General features: G+C 43.9%; 1 protein-coding gene across 1 annotated transcript in view; it reads right to left on the reverse strand.

Annotated features, from left to right (window-relative positions):
• Positions 1 to 25,004, reverse strand: part of SGSM1 (small G protein signaling modulator 1) — a 1,353,076-nt gene that overhangs the window by 273,717 nt on the left and 1,054,355 nt on the right. The window contains exons 18-19 of the mRNA XM_044068489.1: positions 747 to 1,349; positions 1 to 65 (exon numbers count right to left, since the gene is read on the reverse strand). The exon at positions 1 to 65 is cut by the window's left edge and continues 60 nt beyond it. Coding sequence (XP_043924424.1) covers positions 1 to 65; positions 747 to 1,349 — 668 coding nt within the window. The remainder of the gene's footprint in view (positions 66 to 746; positions 1,350 to 25,004) is intronic.

The following is a 25,004-nucleotide window of genomic DNA, read 5'->3' on the forward strand; positions in this document are numbered from 1 at the left end:
TCACATCTCTGTACATCCTTTTCAATCCGATGCAGATTTATTGTGTACATGTCCAGTAGTTCTTGCTAGAGGGAAAGGAAAAACAAAAAAACTTGATTTGGAGGCATTCAAGCTGAAGAGTTCAAGAATAATGGCAGTTTACTACTTAGGACTTCTTTGAGTACTGGTGCAGTGGTCTGAGAATAACAGTGTGATACTGGGGAGTGCTACTGCTTTTTCATGTAATTTCAAACATAATGAGGATCCACTGTAGTTACACCCTGAGTGGATCTGGTGAGATACAGAAAAAGGCCATAATATGCTGTATCTGGTACCATCCTGGAGAATATTATCCAATAATGCAGGATCTGGATATGAAGTCTAGTGTATCAGAAACTCCTCACACAGAATAAACTACATAGTATAATGACAGTGTAGACTAAATGTTACTGGAATGAGCAGAATTGATCTGCATTGTGTTCATCTGATCCTGTTTCTCACAGGCTGTTTCCTTATTGTTTCATTATAAGGAATCATACATCTGACCAAGGATACAATATCACTGAAGGCAGAAGTTACTGACTACTAATATTATAAATCAGCAAAGACTTGAAAATGAAATAAAATAAAAATAAAAAAAATCATATTATTGCGTACGAGTCTGTCACCATTTTTTGCACCGGTATGCCTTTTTGTGTATTTCTCATGTTTTGCTGTTAGAAATAGCTAATCTGTACTAATTAATTTACTAAAATGTTAGTGCTTACTGAGTATGAAACTCCAGTTGAAGAAACAGGAGAAATATTGTTAGGGTTGCTGTCAGAAACTGCCAGTGAGTCCACTTGTGGATACAAACTCTCCATTTCTGGCTCTTCAGAAAGGGCATCTTCACTCCCATCCAAGCTTTGTTTATCAGCATACTCAGTTCTCATTTCAACTACAGTAAGAATGGCATTGTCTTTAAGAGGTGGTATTTCCTCTGAGTTCTCAGTGGTTGACAGGAGGTCTTCAGAGCTGTCATTGGCTGGAAAATCACCTTCTGAACTGTCCAGTGAAGGAAGCACTTCCTCTGTGCTCTTATAGATTGAAACATCATCTGATCCTTTACGTTTTCTACTTGCTGCATCCCTCTGTTTCATCTGGAGATGCAAATGATTTTTGGCTGTGTCCATTGACACAGTGTCATCAGTACTAAAACTGTGTTCGGAATATACTGAAGTAATGGAGAAATTCCGAGATGATGGATGTCCCGAATCAGGCGAACAAGTCCCATTTGGAAGGATGCCATTAGGAATTTTGGTGGCTTGCTTCAAGCCTTCATTCTTCTCTTCCATCTCTGGTTGCTCAGTTTCTTCAACAGATTCAAACACCTGAAAGAATAAAAAAAAAAAAAAAAAAAAACAGAAAATATGAATTATATCTGGTCAGTCCCTGACTTACACCATCACTATACTGTTTAGATGATTTACTTTCTGTGAGCTTTCATCCAATTGGCTCATATTTTATACATTGGAAAGAATAAAATGAGACAAATGCTGTTACATTACAGTCATCATTTACATTTCAAATTATCTTCTAAGGTCATAAAGCCTGAGACCTTGAAGTTCTGCAGAGCAGACATAGCAGAAGCAGAAAGATTTCCGGAACCCTGCTAAAAAAGAACTGCTCCTGTTTGTACTAGTCCGTGTAATGATGATAACTCAGGCTTGCTTACTTAATTTCTGCCTTAACACTGCCCATGATTTAAGAGATGAAGGATATCAAATCATAATTTTAATCTCTGTCTCTGTCTAGCACTGTTTCAGTGCTGGGATGACTACATTAAAAGTGCAGTTTAACATCACTTGTAAGTTTAATACAAGACATGAACTCCACACAGCGTATCTCTCAGCTGTCCAGATTTTAGCAGAACATTCAGATCTTTGCCTCATCTTTCTGGTCTGTTCCTTATAAATTTGTGGTTTTCTGGCAAAACACTAACGACTGAAGTCACTAAATAATGACATACATTTGAGATTCAGACTTCATATCCTTCAGAAAATGCATGTTAACACAAATCCTGTTATTCTGATGTTTCTAAGTTTACAAGAATAATTGGGGCTTTTGTACCCAGGTTATTTTTAGGCTTTACCAGATTTCTTTTGCTAAGAGTTTAAAAGGTATGACTTACAGGAGCAAAAATGGCAAAACCCTGAGACTTTGGAGTCCTTCTAGATTATGACCCTTCATCTGATACACATACAGCTGCTTAAACTCATGATGTATATACAGTTACTCACCTAATCCTCCACGTGTTTGACAGCCATGCTAGGGAGAGCACTGTTCCCCATTATAAGACCAGTTATAAACTTTTGGATATTCTGTAAACTACTCAAACTGCATCTGGTGCAGTCAGCGAAGACACAACATTTCATTCTAAAGAGGATCGAATAACTTCAAGGCCAGACCATGGCTGCTCTTTCTTCTCAGTATCATACTGACTTTGTAGAAAAAAACTTATGCTTGACATAATAAAATATAAAAGGAGTCATTACTATTTGAAAACCTTTGCTTAATATAGCCCCATTGTGACCTTAAAACAAGAGACCACTTGGCCTCAAAAGAATAAACACAGCCTCATATTTTATAGACTCCCAAGCCCATGGAATAACATCTGCCTCTCATTTAAACTCAGCCCATCAATCCATGCCTTCAAGGAGTAACTGGATGAAGAAATGGGACTCTATGAATTCCAACATGGAAGCCAACGCATCAAGCATCTCAGTGGATAATAGGCCTTCAGCTTGTTAACCAAATATCTGAACCTACAAATCTGTTTAAAGTAGCCTTCATATAACATTAAGAATATATTTGACTGAAGGCAAATGGAGAGAATAAAACTGTCTTTTCTGCTATTTTAAGTGTATCTAACATGCTTTCTACACTCCATCCCTACCTTCCTCTCATACTTTTTCCACCTATCCCATGTCACCTTGAAAAAAATAGCTCCCCCAATTAGTTTGGGTTTATAGTGTCTTCTGGAAAGTGTTAGTCATTGGTGTTTTAAGTATGCATGTTCTATTCTTTTGAAGCTTTCTGTGAAATATAATATAAAACCAAACTAGGTGGGAGTCTACGCCCCCTCCAACTATATATATACTAACTCCAGGATCACACTACAGTGGGGAAAAGGGCATATACCTTTTACTTGCCTTACAGTACTCTACACAGTGCCAGTACTTCACTTCAGTGAAATGAGAGTCAGTGAAATGAGTTTTCAGTAATTTGAGCTTTCAGCGATTTGGTCAGGGTGAATTCAAATTCAGTGAAATGAGCTTTCAATGAAACAAAGTAGACCCATATATATATATATATATATATATCTGTGTGTGTGTGGGTGTGTCTATATATATATATATATATATATATATATATATATATATATATATATATATTTTTTTTTTTTTTTTACAGAGAGAAGGAGAAAAAAAGAAAGAGAGAGAGAGTTCAGGAATGGTGAAGGTGACCCACACCAGAGGATTGCAGGACAGCTTGTCTTTATTGTTGTGTCATGAGTACAATTTAGTTAATCTGGAGCAGGAAGTTTTGAAAGTGCAGATGCTTTGTTGGTGACTAATTTTAAGTTGATTAAACAAGCTGCAATAAATGATAATAAAAAGCAAATCACTCCCAATATGACCCCATTTTTGTGCAAAAGCTTAATTTTTTCAGCTGTAAGGTACAATTTATCAACTCCATGAAGAACTGTACTATAAAAAGATTGCTTATCTGGAAATCATGCAAAGCAAAACTCATCTAAAATTCATTGTGGCTTTTCTTGTGAAGCACGCTGTAATGTGATGTACATGTTCTGATCAGATGCTCTATTGTAACTCAAAATGCAATATGCCTTGAAATAATACTTGAATGAACTGACCATCACTGAGGTAATTTTTGAAACCTTAACATTTAAAAAGCTTGTATTCTATCTTCTTCTTTTGGCTTTTTCCTGGTTAGGGGTTGCCACAGCATATCACCTGTCCACTCATGATTGGCAGTGGAGTTTTACAGTGTCAAGTTGTCAGCCCAGCACCCAACCTTCCACACAAGGTCCCCATACACACACACAGACCCACCTGGGACCAATTTAGAGTATCCAATCCAACTACAGCATGTCTTTGGGATGTGGGAGGAAAGCACAGCACCCAGAGAAAATCCACTTGACCACAAGGAGAACATGCAGACTCCACACAGAAGGCACCCCAGCCAAGGATCAAACCAGAGAACCTCTTGCTGTGAGGCAGCAATGCAAACCACTGCACCACCGTGGCCACGCTAGCTTGTAGGCATTCTATACAATGGATTAAAAACATTAAAACTATTTTTTAATCTGCAAAAGCATTATTTACTTAAGATTCACACACATTTTGTTATCATTTAAAGACCAAGAAGTTGTAATACAAAAACAGCAGAATACTTAAAATACATCCATTAAATACAGAACCAATACATAGTATAAAACTATCAAACAACTTCTATCAACAATAAACAGAGAAACATTCATAAAATAAGCCACTACAGTGTGCAAATAATAAAATAAGAAAATAACTTTGTGTATTTACTAATTTTTACTACTGGTTGCAATGTAAGAACACAATAATATAATCAATTATTTATAAGGATAATGGCCACCTTCTGCTATGGCTACATTCATAATGCACTAAAACTTTACTGACAAAAATCAAACAAATATGAATCCAAATAATAACTACACCAGAAATGTGGAAAAACAGCAAAAGTCCAGATAAAACTCCACAAGTTTATTACAGAAGTTGAGCACTTTCATCCCCAAGTGGGACTTCTTCAGAACTGCCATTAATGAAACATAAGCCATTTAAATACATCTCAAGCTAATCATGTGACATCCAATGAACCAATCTATTTAGTAAAACAATAAAATACTTCAAATTATCCCCAGGATTCTGCAAGCTCTGCACGGCGTGCAGGAATAGTGCAGGAGCTGCTGGAGGCAATATGGCTGCTGTGCGATCCAGGAGTAAGCTCCCAGGATGTGCAAAGCGCTCCTGCACTATTCCTGCATGGACACAGCTCCTGTATGCAAATGACCCCATTCACAGGTGAAAACCATGCAAATGAGGTGAATTTGTGATCCTGGAAGGTGGCAGCCGGCCATGCAGGACTAGTGTAGTCTGCAGAAATGTACTTGGTTAGTAACAGAGTACATTTCTGCAAACTACAAATTGGAGCCATGACAGCTCCAAATAAAGAGTGTATATTATGTGGAAAGCATGCCAATGGCCAAATATATGGCCACTGGCATGGAAAACAGTTGCAAAAATAAATAAAAAAAACTTTTGTTTTTTTTTAGCTGATTTCAGCTATTTAAGCATAGGGCAGTGGCACGCAAACGGGATCAGGCTGAAAATAAAAAAAAACTTGAAATAAGCATTCTAGCCAAAAATCACAATTTTGCCATTATACTCAATAGCAGGCAGAAGACAACATAGCCAGTGAATAGTGGTTGCTAAGGGGGAAGGCTCAGTGTGGGACTTGTAACTAGGCATTAGCAGGTAATCCTATGCAAATGAGGGGAATTATACTGAATTTTAGATCCCCACTCATGGCTAGCCTGCACCCAATCGTGTCAGTGCCGGAAGACCATGGTGGAAGCCTAAGAGCTAGCTGACATCATAGAGGGGTGTGTCAGGCATACTGTAAGCTTACTGGAGCCCTGTGGCTTGGGTTTGCCCTTAGCTTAGCAGAGCTAAGCAAGGGGATGTGTCTGAGGCTGCCTAGCACTCTTTACATTGCCTAAGAGGGTATGCGTGCTGCGCACCATGTTTTAAAGGAAAAAAAAAGTAAACCAGGAAATAGCAGCTCTGTGCACATCTGATCATGCTGTTTGCACGGTGTGCCCCTGGGCTTAAACAGGAAGGCAATGGGAAGGGAAAACAGCAGTAGGAAGGTAATCAAGGAGAACTAGCATAGCTGGCAGGTGAAATGTATCACAATCAGCCAATTACACAGGCAGCAGCCCAACACACCACTATAAACTATGAAAACACCTTTCCCTCTGTTTTCTCCCACAAACTCTACACCACCGGTGTACATAAGCCGAGAAATTTTACCAAACAAAAGCAACAAAATGATAGGGGCTGCAGCAGCTATCATAAATCAACATGTGGAAGAGGCTGAGGGTGGTGAGGATGAGAATGCTGATGACCAACCCACAGTGAGGAGAAGGAGAAGAGTAAACAGACCCAGGGTAACCTACCAGGGGCTACATGAGCTGCAGATAGTGGAGTGCTATAGGGTGGACAGGGACCTCCTGCAGCAAACTGTTGAGCTGTGCCGGCCACACCTCACACACAGAACCAACAGAGGGGAACACATCCCAGTGGATACCAAGGTATGTGTAGGCCTAAGAATACTAGCCACTGGTACCTTCTAAAGGCCAACTGGGGATATTCATGGGGATCTCACAGGCATCAGCATCCATGGCACTCCACCAGTTCCTGGATGCCATGTCAGCACATGCCGGTGAGCATGTGTATTTCCACAACAGCCATGAGGCGTTGGCCAGCAATATGCATCTCTTCCACCAAATAGCAGAATACCCTGAGGTAGTGGGTGCTATACACTGCACGCACATATGCATTAAAGCACCACCCGGTGAGCAGGGTAGGGTCTACATCAACCGCAAGGGCTTCCCCTCCATCAACTGCCAGGTTGTGTGCGATGCCCAGGGCATTATAATGAATGTGTGTGCTGGCTGCCCTGGAAGCTATCAGGCAGCTGTACCAGAGATTTGCCAGTGGGGACATCCCTTACAGCCACCTAGTGGGGGATGCTGGTTACGCACTGGAGCCGTGTCTGATGACACCCATCAGAAATGCACACACACACACACACACACACACACACACACACACACACACACACACACACACACACACACACACACACACAGCTGAACAAGAACTCCATAATGAGGCACATGCACAGACTAGAACCATAATAGAGCGTGTGCTTGGGATGCTCAAGTCATGGTTCTGGTGCCTGGACACATCCGGTGGAGCCTTTCAGTACTCACCAGCTACATGTACCCAAATTGCCATCGTATGTGCCATGCTACACAATATGATCCTGTGGAACCAGCTGCAGCAGGAACCACACAGGTCAGATCCACACAGCCTCCCACCATTGCCAAGGCCTGCACAGGCACAGAGTGACTCAGAGGAGGAACAACCTGAGCCTGCCCCAATAGGCAGAAGGAGGCGTGCCCAGTATACCCAAACTGTGGCAGACAGGCAACGCATAGCACATACACTGACACGGTAGGAGCCCAGGGAATGACACCTCTCTGACTCACATATACAGTAAAAAGGATGCCAAACATGACACTACCGGTGCTTAACCATGATAGGGGGTGTAATATCTGCATCCGACATAGTCAGCCCACCAGCACCATCCTCAATACTGGCACAGCCACAAGGTAAGTCACTCTCCCTATCAATTGCCAAATGGAGTAGTATGTTTTGTTACTTGTATCTATGGTATGGATGTGAGCATGCAAGGGAATCGGGTGGGTGAATGGGATGCTAACTGATAGTAGACACTTACAGTGGCAGCATGAGATCTGTAACAAATACTGCTGTCACCATAGTAGCCAGTACTAGACAAGGTGACAAAACTCACTGCAGAAATGTGCTGGGCCACATGTGTGTCTATAGGATACATACATGCAAATCAGGGAGGCTTGCATTCCCAACAATAGTCTCAGCCAGCAGGGCAGGCTTAGACAAATACAAACAAAGGCTGTGCTAAGGCCTCTGATTGATGGCTATGGAGAACATTCCCTCCCAGACCTACACAGACAGACAACAACAGGTCAGGCAGTGGGATGTTAGTTCTGAAGGGTCAGAAGTCAGAAACTGAAATGTAGGTCAATCAAACCTAAGACCTGTAGTACACTGATATGCCTCTAGTCAGCATGACAGGTCAGAATACAGAATTAAATGGAGTACCTGAAATACCAGTGCAGTCATAGCAAATGTGTACAAGTGTCAGGTGTGCCCCCTCCCCCAATCCTATGTAGAAATGTAGTAACAGTCAGGTGTGCCCCTCCAATCCTATGTAGAAATGCAGTAACAGTCAGGTGTGCCCACCCCCAATCCTATGTAGAAATGTAGTAACATGTATCGTGTAGGTATAATAACAGTGGCGCACAGATTACCTGAGCTGGCCAAGGTAGCAGGACAGATTGTAGCATGTGTACAGTATGCAGGGCTATGTGTGTTAGGCTGCTGTGTGTTGTATATTGTGTGAGAGTGGTCAGTATGCATGTATGGTGAGGTTTATCCTGGTGGCCATTGGCCAGTACTGCCGATGATAAGGCCAAGTTCTCATAACTGCAGTGCCAAAACAATGCTTCCCAGCAAAACACATTCCAGCAGTAAGCCATAGTAAATGTTTGGAAGTAATACGTGTCACCATCTGAAAGATGGACATGGCATGAATGTGGGCCCAGACCTACAAGCAGTACACAGGGGGACTTGCGCCAGGCGGTGTATAATATGTAACTGTCAAATGGACACACCCTTGGAATTGTATATACAGGTTAGCAGCACATTATTTGGGCTTGTAATAGGGAATACCGATGTTGTCTGGCCAAACATTGGCAGACCACAAAGGTCACAGTTATGAAGTATTGAGAAACAGCTGATACCCCTGCACAAGCCAGCATAAGTGGAATGCCCCATGCATATCTGTGAGTCATATGCAAGTAATGTCCATAGCACACATGCACCCATCATACCCCACCATCACCCACAGGTACCTCTCTGGTCTTATACCTGCTGTTGGGTCCCCACCTCTGTATGGCAATAGCTAAAGAATGCTGCATGCAGAACAGGTGCCCCATGCAGGTGTGTCCCTAGCTGTAAGCAGCACCCTGCCAGCATCCACACCACTGGATCAATAATGACAGAAAGTATTGGCATGAACACCTTGCACACCTACTCTGTCACCCAGGGGAATATAGTGTATTGCAGTCTGGGACTGTAGGAGTGACAAAATGCAATGGCATGCTACAGCTGGCCTGCATCACTACCAAATGGCCTACAGTCCTCTGCCAAAGGTCTGTGTCTCACCCATACTGCCAATCTATGTTATGTCATGGACTCCCAAATAACAACACAACACAGTCCACAGAACCCAAATGCAAGGCCATGTGGACAAATCCCAGCAACATGTCCACCATATCCTACTGCATGAACTGTGGACCAACACAAAATTACTGCTCGGATGAGGTGATAACTATAGGGAACATATCAGATAATGGTTGCATAATGTTTGGAAGAGGATAGAATAATAGAGGGGGGTAGGAGCATGGGCAGCATGGAGTGTGTGAAGTCTGAAACTCAGCCATGTGCACATACTATCCCCGGCTGCAAACACAAGAATGGGTGGCTACAAACCTGCTCATAAACCATAATATGAAGGGGTAATGTCCAGATTTATGATCCCTGCCTCTGGGTAACCTGTGTGAATCTGTACAGCTGTGAGGTATGGCAACAGCAGGATATGGCCATACTGCCATGTTGATCGATGTACAAGCATGAGATCCTCGGCCACCACTGTACCAAGGTGCTGAACCATTTACACAGACCCAGTAGCAAGTGTCTGCAGTGTCCCCTCCAGAATGGCATGATTGTGCAAGAATATGTAGGCTGCTGACCACAATATTGGACACAGCTGCATTCACCCTGTGTTCCCCAGGTTATTACTGCAAGCAAATATGCATACCTGACAGTACTTGATGACATAAAACATCATGGTGTAAAACAGTACATATGTCTGAATATCTCTCCTAACACCAAGACCATGTAGCAGAAGCAGCACAGACACAATTACCTACAGTAACCCACTATCCTTTGCCCATTTTGACCCCATATTGTCAACCACTCTATAGATATTCCGCAGAAACAGGTTGCTAGCTGCAGGTGTAGAACACAGAAGCCTACACTGGAGTACAATCTACCTGGAATGGATTCATACATTCAATACAGAATGTCATACTAGGCATGCTACCACACTAAGAGAAATGAAGGCCATGTCAGACAACAAAATACTAAAAGGTCATACTGGGCATGCTCACACACTTAGAAATGAAGCCCATGTGTGGCAACAACAGTGGACCATACATTTCTGACAGTTGCAGATGTTAGTGTACACACTCCTCAGTACACATCAGTCATGCTTTGCACACATATTGGATAGGAATACACACATATATCCAAGGAAAACACACTATAACAGGCCAAAATTTCACATACATAGATTTGTGGAAGAGAGTGACAGACAGTGACAAAGAGCTTCCCATCATGAGGCCTGTCCCACCCAGTACACATCCAATTGGCTAAAACCACACAATGTGCAAATGTCAATCACCGTAGACATTTGCCTCTGGTATCCCTCAGCACTATAGTGTCTGTGGTGCTTGTGATAACTGTGTAATATGACTGCACAAGTCAGCAGTCATCTAGCAGCTGTATACATGTACCTGTGGAATATAAACCTGTGTGTGCCTGAGTGTTGTGTGTTTGCCTCTAGATGAAGGGGTTATGGCCCATGCACACATACTGCACTCCACATTGCCCTACTATAGCAAGCCTGCTGATGTCTTCATCTTGAAATACACCTTTGGGGAAATAGTAGCCCAGTAATCTCTGTGGTGCATCCTATAACTGTGTGATGCTGTAGTATGATGTACTAGTTAGGTAGGAGTTTTAATCCCAGACATGGCAACTGTGTGTGTGTGTGTGTGTGTGTGTGTGTGTGTGTGTGTGTGTGTGTGTGTGTGTGTGTGTGTGTGTGTGTGTGTGTTTGTCTGTGTAGGGATCAGTGCTTTTTAGGCCATTCACACTCACTACAATTACAAATGCCCTATTTTGGCAGGGCTGCTGATGTCATTCACTTTGAAATATATCTTTGGGGAAGGAGTAGCCCCGTAAGTTCTGTGGTGTGTGCTATGAGGAGTTCTGTCCCCAGATATGGCAACTGTGAAACTCTGTGAGTGTGTGTGTGTTTGGTTGTGTGTGTGTAGGGATCAATGTTTTTTTGGCCATTCACAGTCACTACGCACATCTACAAATGGAGAACATTGATAACTGTGCAGTAACAGAGACCTGATCCAAGCCTCCAGAGAGCACCCGTGCAAAACCAGGTACAGCTCTCACCACACCTGTTGGCCACCTAACCAGGACCAAAGCAATAAAGGTGGAGGAGTGGCCATATTCACCAAAGATATTCATACCACCAGGCTACTTGCCCAACAGAATGTGTCTGAAATACCCCTGGTGCAACTAACAGTAGGTTAGACTGCATACCAAATTGTATAGCTTGCTACAGATCCCCCACCATGTCCCATGATTCCCACTACAGCTTTTGAAACATACTGTGAAATATTATGATACAAGCAAACACCCTAATACTGGGTGACTTACACTACCCTGCCATTAACTGGGAAAACCACTTGTGTACCAACACGTGTGCCCAACAGTTCTTGGAAGTCATAAGTCCCAATGCCCTGTATCAAGTAACCCATAGTCCCACCAGGGGCTCAAATATCCTAGACCTGGTCATTACCAACATGGGAAATCAATGCTCCACACCTATGGTCACCCCGTCTATGGTCAGTTCTGCCCACGAGCTAATCACCCTTAACATCAACATCCCCTCTCCCAGACCCCAGTAAGAAACCTCCGTAGCACACATCTCCAAAGCCAGTGTCATGCTACACATGTCAGACGTGACTAACATCATGACACCCATACAGATGGGAACTGAAAGGATGACTGCTGAATCCTACATGAAGGCACTGTATGAGAACATCCACTCGTGCATGAATCGTGCCATCCAATATAGAACCAAGACGCTCCCCACCAAGAAAAGGAAGCCAATGTGCTGGTCCCCAGCCATAAACATACTGTACAACAAAAGGAGGAAACTGTTGCAGAAATGGGGGAATTTCCAGGATGCAAAATACTCCCTTACCAGCCACAGTAAGAAGCAGAGATCCCTCATAACATCCACCAAAGCTAGTTACGAACATAATACATCCAAAGATGTCAAAGACAACTGCAAGCTGCTCCATAGCTATGTGAGGAATCTAAATGGCAATGTTCAGATCTGCTCTGAGTTACAACAGGATGGTATGAAATATATTGCTACCAGGGATACTGCCAATATCCTGGCAGATCGATTCAGTGCCAACTGCACTCCCCTCCCAACCCCAAATGGCCCATCTCAACATGTAAAGATTGCCAGATTCTGGTAATAACAGCCACAAAGGTAAAAACCACACTCTTCAGAGCTATGACAACAGCAGCCATGGGACCAGTCAACATCCTGGGCTGTGTACTACGTGAGCTACAAGCTGAACTGGCATCTCACCTACATGCCATGTCTAATCATAGCCACACCTCAGGCTCTGTGCCCACTGTGTGCCGCACAGCTACAGTTATCCCAGTCCACAAGGGGGGTTCCACCTTGTATACTGGGAATTACAGCCCCAGCAGTATGACGTGCTTGATTTGCAAGGCCATGGAATGTATTATCATGGAAATTAAAACAAAAACATTGGCAACCTGCAAACACTGGATCTCAACCAGGTTGGGCTTGTGAAGGGCTGATCATGTCACCTCAACCTGATTGATAACTGTGAATCCATCTCCAGAGCTGTGGACGAGGGTAAGGTGGTTCACACAGTCTATCCGGACCTCGCCAAGGCCTTTGACACCATTTCCCAGTCTGGAATCATAGATAAATGTATCAAACTGGCCATCAATTCCTATGTCACCTGATGGGCCACCTGTTGCACTGACAGAACCCATACTGTAAACATAGGTGACACCAACCCCAGCCCCAGACACGTGACATTTGGAGTACCTTAAAGTTCAGTCCTGGCACCACCCTTGTTTGGCATCTACTGCTCGGAAGTACAGTCTGACAGTAAGGGACTCTGGCAGACAAAGGTTGCATATGACTGCACACTGGGAGCCAATACTGAATCCCCATCTGATGTGGATATTCTACAAAAGGACCTTACAGAAACACATGCTTGGTGCCTGCACCATAGCCTCAAGATCAATGCCAAGAAATATGCAGTTATCCCCTTTGGGAAGCGACATGTACCTGTGAAGTACCACATAGGTGGCAGTACACTAAACACCTAAAGTGTGATAACAGACTTAGGGACACAGGTGGAAAGTGGTCACACCTTTGATAACCACATCACCACAACAGTCAGGAAACCCACCTATGTGGCGCACCTCACCACTAAGGGCTTTACATGCAGGAAAAGGAGGCCATTGTCCCACAGTAGTCATCTCTCAGTAGACCCAGTACAGACTGCAATGGCCCATTACGTATGTACCTCACAAGACATCTGCAACAACTAGAAAGGCTGCAGACATACCTCACAAAATGGATTACAGGCCTAAACCAGATGCTCTGTGCTGACCACCTCTGTGGCTCTGCTCGACAGTGGCACAGGAAAGCAATTTTCATGGGTGGCAAAAGCCAAGGTACCTTTTTGGCTGGGCTTGTATAGGCCCCACGGCCAATAGCCTAGTACCTACATATGAACCTATGACTTTCTGAAAATCATCCAGCTATACTCACATATTGTGTTCTCAGCAGTGATCTCTGCTTAACATACCATGCCATATCAAACACACAGCTGTTGGACTTGCTACACTTAAAGAATTCCAAACCCTCACAGCCAGATACTCCAGGGATCCAACTCTTGTCATCACAATGAACAATACATGCTGGAGGGATGTGTTCCTGACCCAGAGACTCCCCAGACTCTGGAATAGACTGCCCATACATGTCAAGCAGAGTGCCTCTTTGGCTTTTTTGGGGTGGGAGGTTGGCATGATGGTTAAGGTGTTGACCTTACAGATGCAAGGTGCAGGGTTTGATTCTCACAGGGAGCAATTAGCTAGGCTTAAAGTGGTCCATAAGGATAGTTAGCCTAGTACTAATCTATGAACCTATGAACCCTCTTCAAAATGAACCTGGATGATTGGATTGGAGAAAGGAAATTGACTGCGGGGATCATGTCAGCTGCCCTGCTAGACAGGGGTCCACAGAAGTAAATATTGCGGGAAGACATAGCCAGGGAATTGTCATGTCTAGGCATGTATAGGCCCTAGGGCCGATAGTCTAGTCTCAACCTATGAACCTATGAACTACACTTTCCATTGCCCAACCTTGGCAAGGTTGCTGATGTCATTCACTTTGAAATACACCTTTGGGGAAAGAGTAGCCCAGTGATCTCTGTGGCACATACTATAACTGTGCAATGCTGTAGTGTGATATGCTAGTTAGGTAGGAGTTCTATTCCCAGACATGGCAAGTGTAAAAGTTTGTGTGTGTGGTTGTTTGTCTATGTAGGGATCAATGCTTTTCTGGTTATTCACAGTCACTACAACTTCCATTGCCCCACTTTGGCAAGCCTGCTGATGTCATTCACTTTGAAATACACCTTTGGGGAAGGAGCAGCCCAGTAATCTTCGTGGTGCATCCTATAACTGTGAAATACTGTAGTGTGATATACTAGTTAAGTAGGAGTTATATTCACAGACATGACAAGTGTAAATGTTTTTGTGTGTGTTTGTCTGTGTAGGGATCAATGCTTTTGAGGCCATTCACAGTCACTACAACTTGATGTCATTCACTTTTTAATATGCCTTTGGGGAAAGAGAAGCCCAGTAATCTCTTTGGAATGTCCTATAACTGTGTAATGCTGTAGTGTGATATACTATTTAGGCAGGAGTTCTACTCCCAGACATGGCAAGTATAAAAGTTTGTCTGTGTAGGGGATCAATGCTTCTGAGGCCATTCACAGTCACTACAACTTCCATTGCCCTACTTTGGCAAGCCTGCTGATGTCATTCACTTTGAAATACACCTTTGGGGAAGGAGTAGCCCAGTAATTTCTGAGGCGTGTCCTATAACTGCATAATGCTGTACTGTGATATACTAGTTAGGTAGGAATTGTATTCCCAGACATGGCAAGTGTAAACGTTTTTGTGTGAGTTTGTTTGTCTGTGTAGGGACCAATGCTTTTGAGGCCATTCACAGTCACTACAACTTCCACTGCCCTACTTTGGCAAGCCTGCTGATGTCATTCACTTTGAAATACACCTTTGGGGAAGGAGTAGCCCAGTAATCTCTGTGGCGCATCCTATAACTGCGTAATGCTGTAGTGTGATACACTAGTTAGGTAGGAGTTCTATTCCCAGACATGGCAAGTGTAAAGGTTTGTGTGTTTGCTTATGGGATCAATGCTTTGGAGGCCATTCACAATCATTACAACTTCCATTGCCCTACTTTGGCAAACCTGCTGATGTCATTCACTTTGAAATACACCTTTGGTGAAGAAGTAGCCCAGTAATCCCTGTGGCGCATGCTATAACTGTGTAATGCTGTAGTGTGATGTAATAGTCAGGTAGAAGTTCTAATCCCAGACATGGCAACTGTGAGAGTTGGTGTGTGTGTTTGTCATTCATATCCTGTGTGGAGGTAGTTTTGAGTGTGTAACAAATTGACTTATTGTGGAGTGGGTTTTGCAACTTTCTTATATGGTGGGTCTATTATATGTCACAATGTCCACCTTATAAGTATAACAGATGTCAAACAGCAGAGAGGCTGGGGTAGACAGTCCATACTCCTACGTGTGACATCATGGCTTGGCGAACATTATAGGCAACCCTTGTATTACCCAGAGAACACTCTCCACCCACGTCTCATACACAAACACACTCGGCTAGGCAACAACCACTATGTTGGTAGTTCCCTGCATATTGCCCACAGACAGTAACCATGGTGTGATTGCAGTAGACTACAGAGGGCATGGCACCCTGTCCCATCCCTACAATAGGCAATTCATTGCTTACAGTGCTCCTTCACTAAGTTCCCCACTGGACGCATGCAACAACTGTAGAGCCAGCAAATGTAACCCACAAAAAACATACCATGCCTTACACACATGCCCTGTATGGACAGATACCACTGACACCAGGGAATACCTGTATCATGCTGTCAATGTAGGTGCAGGGTCAACCTGGTGTCCAATGCCAGTTCTCACCACATGAGGCCAGGAATGGCACATCTGATGGTAATCTGTCTACCCAACATGCCCCAGACACCCCAGGTACACTTCCACATGTCACAGAATATGCATGTGGGACATGTGCACATCCCAGACACCGTCCATGTCATGGACTATAAAACACATACATGGCAAGCACTGCACAGCACTGGCCACCCAAAACAGTAACTCAGATGACTGGATGGTGAATACAATACCCACCTACACTGCAGAACATTGTCATGTGGCCTGATGCCAAGGTATATCCCTTACCTAGCCTTGTACAGCCTTCTGGCACAGCCAACTACTACACACCTATGAAGCAATGCACCAATGCATGTCAGTACTGGCAACCTGTGTGTGTGTGTGTGTGTGTGTGTGTGTGTGTGTGTGTGTGTGTATGTGTGGATTATAATGATTTGGACACAATTCACACTCACTACACCTCCCATTGGCCTACTGAAGCATGCCTTCAGATGTCAGACACCTTGAAATACCCTTTGACCATATATCGTCCTGATAGCCCCTGTGGTGCATGTGATACCTGCATATTACTGTATTGTGGCAAACTAGCTAGTTAGGAAGTCTACTCCTGACCCTGCCAACTGTGATAATGTGTGTGAGTCCCTGAGACAGAGTGTGGCTGTGTTGATGTTGACACCTGTTCATGTGGACAGGCACGTGTACTACACCTACCGTATCCCTCCTTTATCACTGTTGCAGATGTCACTCACCATCGAATATACCTTTGGACAGCTCCCCAACATGTAAGCTCTGTGGCGCATGCAATAACTGCATAGACATGTGATAGCAATACATAGGCAGGGGGTTGAAACTGGTAAGTGTGTGACACAAACATGCTTAGGTTTTACTCTCCCACCCCCTCCCTGTCTTTCTTTGTTTCTGTCTGTCTCTCTCACTCCCTCTCTGGTGGATGTGGAGAAGTACTCCTGCTTTGCTTAGGCAGCAGCTTGTGTTTTGTAAGTGATGCTCATGATCAGATGATGGCCTCTGCACGAATTGCAGTCCCCCACTAGCTGACTGCATGTGGAACAGCTGTGGTAACATTCCCACAGTCAACTGCATGGAAACTCACTCCTATAACTACGAACATCATGTGGGTGTTGGCTCTTTTCATTCACTGTGAGCAGGACTTCATGTCGGTGTTTGGCAAACAGCATCATAGATGGTAGTGGGATATACCTCTAACAACATACACTGTGGAGACAGGCCAACAAACAGGAGGGGGATGTTCAGGACATGACTACAGAATGTAAGTGTTGCTCTTCTGCATTTGGAGTAATGTTGGTTTTACAGGGTTTGTGTGGATATGGCAGGTCTACATGATTTAATATCTGTCATGACAGTGTTATGTGTTTGAGAAAACTGTCACCTGTAGGGTTATCTGCAGACTGGCCCGTGTTTGAAGTCTTATGTTCCTTGTGTTACTCACAGATCACCTATCTTAGAACTGCAGAAGCATAGTCTGAGGATTACAGTCAGTACATGGTGACAGCCATGAGAGTTACTGACTTCATATCCCTCACAGGACATATGTCACAACAAACCTTGTTAAAACAGTAAATGTATGAGGGTATCACAGCAACATGCCAATATTGGCCCAGTGTATTGGCCACAAGTCTGTCAACCTTTGTACATATGTTATGCAGTAAGAGGTGCATATCTTCTGTACACTATTATTTATTGACATCATACATGATAACAAGCCAGTCAGATATTAGACTGCTAGTCATGTTATTTCTGAGGACGTAACCTGGGCATTCTGTGGTTGTGTGTACAGTAATGGGGTCTGTGCACTTATGGTGATTGTCGACAGTATGTGTATTGTGAATATGTACCTTGGCCTGTGTACAGACTGTGGTAGCTGTCATTGTTCTTGGTCCTGTTCCATCTGATATTACATGCTTCTCCAGTGTATGGTATCCTGTCGGCTCACGTGTTTGTAGGGCCAAACACACGTGTCCTATACCACAGACAGGCATTGGACCACACTGTGTCATGACCCAGTATATGTAGGGTTAGTGTGTGAGTGGCACATATGAGGATAGTGTTGATCAGACAGTCCATATAGTGTAGTATTAAGCTTGTGTACCACATGTGGCTGTGGCTGTGTCACACTGGTTGTGGGTGTGCACTTTCACACAGGTGTCTGTTACTCTGTGCTGTGACATGCCTGTAGAGCCTGCTATATTTGCAGGTACATGCGTATTCCCCCATACAAAATGTACGCCAGTGTTATGGCAGTCTGCCTGTAGTTTGCACAGTGCTTTGTTACATGCCTAGCAGCTTAGTGTAATTACCCATTGTGATGTTATGTCCAAATATTTGCAAGATGTACAGCAATTTTTAGTGTAATGTATTTCTTTCCCCATTTGCAGTTCACTATACTTTTATCTGCCTTTGCATAGCATCATGTGACTGTTTTTTATCAGCTAATTGAATGCACCTATTTAAGCTGCTTGCTATTTTATAGTAGTGTCTGATGAAGCAACACCAGTTGTGAAAGCGCTTACCTTTTCTTTTTTGTTTTTGATTTTGGTTTGAATAAACGTCATTTTTTGTGTGTTAACTTGGAGCAGTTTTTCTGTTTTTGCTTTATATATTTTCTGCACCTTATTTTTACCTCTAGCCATTTTTAATCTTCACATGACAATGCATCACCCTACTATGCCTGTGGCATGTGCTTTAAATGCATATCCCTGTAGTAGCACTCTTGGGATGGACAAGGGGTTGTACTGCAGTCCTGGTCAATGTTTGATGGTGGGTATGTCAGAGTGTCATCATGGGTTCCAGTGCATACAATATCCACAGTGGGGTGTGGGTGCTGGGTATACTGTCAATACACCATGGTACCCTCAGTACATGTCCCATGTACCACTGTATGGTGAACACTGTCTCCATCAACCATGCAGGTAACTGAAAACACTATCCAGCCTCGGTATGCACGTGCTATGTGCAGCCTACCTGTAACACATTGGACACACTGACAAGGTAGTTATTACTGATAGCCCCAGGTCTCTTGGATGTGTGCCTGACTGTTATGTGTTTGTTAATGCGTATATGATGGTATGTCACACTATGTATTGTCTATATACGACCATTACACCCCCCCCATTACCATACTGTACATGCCTGGGGATGTTCTGCATGTAACATGTAACCTAGAACACACCTCATCCTAAATGCTGTGTGGTTTGTGCAATTAAAGCCACACACATCAGTAGCACTACATACCTAGGTAGGTGTCTAGTCCCAGTGTTGCCAAGAAGAGTGTGAATGTATGTGAAGGGATCTACTTCAGGTTGCTGAAAATACATGTTCCAGGGGTGCATCTGTACATCTGGCACAGGCAGTAACTGTTATACAGACCTGTGACATGTGTTCAACTGTACCCAGGATATAGCACAGCCATGGTGTCACCACAGTGCCATACCCCTTGTGAGATATGACAGCAGACGATCCTCCTGCTGACACATGAACACCTACAACACAAATGGATAACATTATGGAGACCACAATCACTCAGTGTTACTAACAGCTATAATGCATCATGGTTGGACAGCTACACTACCTGACATGTAAGCATTTTCAGTATACAAACCCAAACGACCCCCTGGCCAACTCCTACTTTCCTATACTACAGCAAAAAAATGGAACTCACTTCCTTCCCTTCTAAGAGTCACTACAAACTATGAACATTTCAAATCTCTTCTCCATTCTCACCTCTTCCAAAATTGGAAATGTAATTGTATACTTCCTACCTAGATCTCAATATATCCTAGTTCCATCCCCCCCTGGTTCACCTTCTTCAGACACTCTCCTTAGCTCCCTTCCCTCTTCTTCATTATCTCCTCCTTCCTCCCTGATTAAACCCTTTATTTCCTTTAAGTGCTCTCATCCCACTGCCCACTTGTATGCTTACTCTCACCTTTAAATCCTTTGCCTTTTACACAAGGTGTTCTCCTGGACTCGATCACAATATGAACATTAGTTTATCTGTTCTTTTTCTATCCTCTTCTGGACACCTCTCCTTTAATTTATTTGCTTCTTCTTCGCTTCTCCCATGCTTCTCTGCTCCTGCATTCAAACTCTATCTATAATTTCCTTTTTCTTTCCTACTTTACTAACATTACAGTTGCATTAATATATCATTTTCTTATGTATAGTGCCCAATGCACCTCATTTTTGTTTGGAGATTGTTAAAGTATTATGCTATTAGAACAGAGAGTGTTTTTGTGTGTAATGTATTAGTTTAGAGCTTTTCTGCTGTGTTTTTGTGTGTAATATATTATTCATGGAGCTTTTCTCCCCGGGCCTCCACTGAAAACGGGCTTCCCCTGTTATCAAACTGGAAATAAATAAATAAATAAATAAATAAATAAACATTACTACTAACAACATGTTACACAGCAGTACATTGGTACACTGTAGTACAGTCACCGTGTGCATCAGAACCATATAACCCTGTCCCTGCATCAATGTTATGGATGACAGGGATGTGGCACAGGTATCATCATATGCTCAGGGTGTGTTGTTGGTTTGCCAAAGACCTAGGGTGGGCCATACGTTTGACACTATGTGTGTGAGCAAGGGGTTTAAGTTACTAATATGGCCATGTGGTGTGTGTAGGTATGGCATTGCCCTAGGTGTGTTAGTATTATGTGTGGGTATGCATGCACACAGTTCTGCCATGTGGCTGCCCTATATAGGTGTTTGTTGGACAGCTGCAGATTATACCTGGCAGGGTGTGTAGTTCACTGCCTCCAGCCATGGACACGAGAACTGTGCCTGCCAAGGTTTCCACAGGCATGTCCAGGTATAAGCCTTGATGTGCTACTCTTCCCTGATGATGACATATGTCCGCTGGAACCAGGTCCCTCCTGGGACTGGTCGGAGCTGCATGCACATGGCCTGCTGTGGTGTGGTGTGGACAGCATCCCCCCTGCAGTGCTGGGGCTGGTACTGCCACTACGGGAGTGGCTTGGTGTCCTTGCATGTCCACATCGATCGCCAGATGTTGGTGTTGCTGTCCTATGTCCACGTGGCCATTGCACTAGTCTCATCACATGCTCTAGCACAGACAATCCAAGGTCGAGGAGGCACACCATCTCACCCCACCATCTATCCATGACCTCTGTATAATAATTGAGGGCACCTGCAAGATCACGGATGTTGTCACTTACAGCTGAAAAAGCAGCCATCTGCAGCCTCAGACCCTGCCTGGTGTACCATGCCATACATGCCTGTGCCTCCATGGCAGCCTGAAACATACGTCTGGTGGTACAAGATGTGGTACTTCTGCCAGGGGCACGATGAGCAGCAGCCCTCCCATGAGCACCTCTGTACATCTGCCTATGTCGTACCCTGCCAGACATCCAGCTTTGGCCGCTGTGTCCAGACACAGCAGCCATAGATACCACACTGTCCTGTGCACTGCCACCAACCGCCAAATGCACCTTTGCTATGGCCACTGGCGATGGGGTATCTATAGGCACTGTGACTCTGTGCAGGGATGGGGTAGATAACAAGGGGATGTCAAATGATGGTGCAGTTTCGGCCTCTGACAACCCCACCTGTGCCTCAACACACCTATCATCATTTTCAGTGTCTTTATGGACATCAACATCAGACTGCATGCAGGAGGGACCCTGACCCATCTCGCCACCTGTGAGGGGAAAACAAGAAATGCACTTTAATACCTGTACGTCATTGCTTAACTGTACACACATATACACACACGCATACACACACACACACACACACACACACACACACCCTGACATTCCACCATAATATCTACCTCTCTTTGAGTTACAGACTGTCCCAGGTTTATTCTCTTAAGTTCTCCTTCCTGCATCACACTTGGAAACCTACACTTATTAATATCACTCATTAACATATCATTCTTCTAATTGCCTAGACAAGTGACCACAAAACATGACTTGTTACTCCATTACCTCTTTGACTTAACTGGAGATGGTTTTACAACAACTCACCACTGTCATCCAGTGTTCACCTTGGGTTTGTCCAGACATTGTGAGCATGGTCCCCATATATTAGGGGCTACTACAGTCACTCAATAATGTCACGCACTGGAGTGTCATACGTAACTATTGCTCAGCAGATGCACGATCTGTTGCTCTATTAACTTATTATGTGGACAACAGTAATATTTGGTTACACTCACTGGTGTTGTCTAGTAATTCCCAATGCATCTGTAGTGCTGCATACAGCTGTCTGCTGATTTTAGTTTTAACAGTATACCTGGTGTCTAGTTTCCCTCCCAATGCATGTTCCATGCTACAGACCTTATTATACTATCAGCTGTCCTGAGATAACATATCAGATAAGTATTCCTGGTGTTGCATGTGTTAGTCCATGTACTGCACAATTCCAAAGGGAAGTCGAGACTTATGAACAACCCCACACACAAACACGCACACACACACACACACACACACACACACACACACATACACACACACACACACACACACACACACACACACACACACACACACACACACACACACACACACACACACACCCTACATGCATCATTCCCCCTCCACTCCACCAGATTGCACTTACAGACACACACACACACACTTGCAGGTGAGGTTGCATGAAGATATTACACACAGACCTCCCATTACCCATCTGTCAACATGCACAACATATGGTACTCAACAGCATGCAGTGCAGCTATAGTCAATCCATGCTAGCAACAGTATACATGTGTGTGGTGCATGGGCTGTGTTAGGTGATGCCCCTTCCCCTGGAAAACACTGCACCCATGTACACAGTATTGCTGTGCATCTGTTCAGTACCCTGCCATGTACTGTGCACCATACCTCACAGGTGTAAACACCATTGCTGAATGTGTATTACTGTGTCAGTTATGTCTGCTCTGCTGCTAACATCCCCTATGTGTTTGTCCAACCCATACCTGGGATGATATGTGGACAGATGTCATTTGTGAATGCCTGCTGTCTGATTTATAGATGTCATCATCAGTGGTGCATGTATGAGCAATACATTACAATTACACTGACAAACGTCAACCCTTACCATGGCTACGGGGAGTGAACACACCCTTATTGATATGACGCCCTCTTCCTTGATATGCCATGGGATCACATTACCTCATATGTTAACATTACATGAGCCTGATATGTGACATATGTTCTGTACAATCAAATGTAGTGTCAAACAAATGTGTTAGTTGTGGTGATGCTGATTGAGATGCATGCACTTGAGTGTATATGTGTGCACGCCCTTATCATGATGGTTTGTTGCACCTACTGTTACGTGTACTACAGAAGTCACTATTCCTGGCAGGGGGATACTAGCACGGGCCATCTGCATTTGCCAGTATATGTTCAGTCTGCCCTACACATGTCCCCCAACTCTGCATGATTGCAAGGTCAACTCATGTGCACATCCCTTGGAGTGTTTACACACTGCTGTCACTATTGCTGTGGGGTCAGGATTATGTCTGCCACAGTTCCTGACCCTGACTGTGTGCAGATACAGCCATTTGAGGCATTCTTTGGTTCCCTGCTGCAGTGCACTGTTGTGTCATGATGACACCCCCTCCCCACCTTCAGCTTTTTTGCAGATGCTTGACAACTATGGCCTACACATATGTGTCAGTTTACACTGTCCAAACACTTAACACCATGTCTAACAGCCTAGTCCCAGCTAATGAATGGCAAACATACGGTGTGCACTGGCACTGGCATGGTACAGATGGGGATGGTGGTCCTGAGGTGGGGTGAGGTGTTGGTTGTGCAGCACATGTATCATACATGATACTGTCTGTAGGTTTCCAACGTGGTCTTGGTACACCAGTACACATTGCAACGCATGCCTTTTGGGGACCTCTTCTGTTATGCAAACACTATCTGTAGAGAGGCCTGGCTGAAGTTTCCTGTGATACAACTGTCACATCTGATTACCCTAACCCATGTAGGGTTACCACCTGTCTATTTTTGTGAGGGACAGTCCCTCTTTGGGCAGTTGTGTCTCACAAAAAAAACTAAAAAGTGGCAAATGTCCTGAGATTTTAAGACAAAAAAACTATCATAGGTTTTCTTTAATAGTTGCATAAAAAGTTATTTTGTATGTAGAAACACCCAAATGTTACAAGAAGTAGCATAAGCAACTCAAATGTTACAAGAATAACCTTAAATTTAGGCAAACAAGTGAAGATCTGACCTTTTCACTATCCACGGTTATGTTTTCTCCTGAAAAATCTCATGTTCCTACAAAAGAAGTCCCGCTCTGGACATCTGAAATGGTGGCAACCCTAAACCCATGGGCCACATGATTGCAGAGTCCAGGCAATTGCTGACACACGTACTGCACAGCCAGTACTTGCTAGACATTCCTGCACCCCTCTCGGTGTTGTGGCATGTTACTAGGCAGCCTGCATGAACTGGTCTGCTACATGTCACACCATCTGTCTTGGATGGCCATTTATTTCCTACATCATTCCTGTCCCATACATCCTCGCCACATACATGACTGTCTGCATTGTTTGCCATGGTATATGCAATGGTGAGGTATGGCTACATGTCCAGCTCATGGGTGCTACCTGTTGGGTATGGGGCTCATGCCATGGCATGTAAGATGTGTGCAAGTAATAATCTAAGCCACAGCTGCCTCTGTGCAGGTAAGTGTGCACATTTGATGGCCAAACATCTTGGACAGCAGACCAATACTTGGTGTGACACTGGGGATGTTTACTTGATGGAAGGTGCATTTCCATGACAAATGCATGCAGTCAGTACCTCAACAGCTGCTTCCACTATATTTTATCTGGAGTGTGTGCACCCTA

Source organism: Protopterus annectens, chromosome 4.part0 (genome assembly GCF_019279795.1).
Source record: "Protopterus annectens isolate FY-2018-M chromosome 4.part0, PAN1.0, whole genome shotgun sequence".
NCBI lineage: Eukaryota > Metazoa > Chordata > Ceratodontiformes > Protopteridae > Protopterus > Protopterus annectens.